Source organism: Eimeria mitis, genomic scaffold (assembly GCF_000499745.2).
Source record: "Eimeria mitis Houghton genomic scaffold, Emh_scaff322, whole genome shotgun sequence".
Taxonomy (NCBI): Eukaryota; Apicomplexa; class Conoidasida; order Eucoccidiorida; family Eimeriidae; genus Eimeria; species Eimeria mitis.
Window position 1 is genome coordinate 8,719 of NW_013571557.1, and position 904 is coordinate 9,622.

At 54.2% G+C, this 904-nt stretch overlaps 1 protein-coding gene across 1 annotated transcript in view; it reads left to right on the forward strand.

Annotated features, from left to right (window-relative positions):
• The window catches only part of EMH_0007840 (uncharacterized protein), a gene marked incomplete at both ends in the record, with an annotated part of 14,484 nt that overhangs the window by 8,603 nt on the left and 4,977 nt on the right, over positions 1-904 (forward strand). The window contains 1 exon segment of the mRNA XM_013498149.1: positions 83-666. Within this exon segment, the coding sequence (XP_013353603.1) occupies positions 83-666 (584 nt within the window).

Consider the following 904-nt stretch of genomic DNA (forward strand, 5'->3'; position numbering starts at 1 on the left):
GCCGCCGTCAAATGTTCCTCACTGCAAAATGCCTTGAGAAACACATCATACTTCCTACGGATGTACATGTGTGCCTCCGCAGATAACCGACGACGGCTCCAGGCTGTTTCGGGGTCTCCATTGTCGTCCTTACCTTTGTTGATCGATGCTGGTGTTCTATGGACTAGAACAGCGGTGCCATTTTCAAGTTTGCTTACTGACGATCTTCCGGAGCGCTTTCTGTCGGCCTTGAAACAGCAGTTTATACAGCGAGGAGTGACGCTCATAGACCCCACCGACAAGTCTCTTGTCTCAGCTGCCATGGCCCTCAGCTCACGCCCCTTCACCTTCGCCATAGAAAGCACCGAACAACGAAGGCTGCCAATAGCCCACTGGGAGGGCGGATTTGGGTCCTACTCTCCAGCATCTCACTCCAAAGCTGTCTTTGCCGCTGCTGGGCTGCCTATACCATCCTCTCAGGCAGTTGACCTACCGCACATCCTCGACAGAGACGGAAGAAGACCAGGGCCACCTTCTTATGCCTCGGTGGATTACTCATTTGGAGAAGCGGCCCCGGTGCACCTGCCTCTTCCGCCCGGTGTAAACACCTTGCGCGGGGCCTGCTTTGACCCGCTGAGCTACCGGTCAGACGCCAACAGCTGCTGCAGCCTCCAAGAAGAGCTCCAGGTAGGGGAAGAAAGATACATGGACCCACAAAAGCAGCCTACGCTCCACCGTGACCCAACATGCACATTCGAAACCCCCTCTGCACACTACCGCAACGGAAGAAGACATTTCGTAGCTTTTTTCTCAGCGAAATCTGCCTTAGGAGCGCCAGGAGCATATTTGTCCTGTCTGCGAATACGAAAAGTAGAATTGCTGCATATGGACCACCGCTTGCGCATGAGTGCAGGTCTTTGTTGAT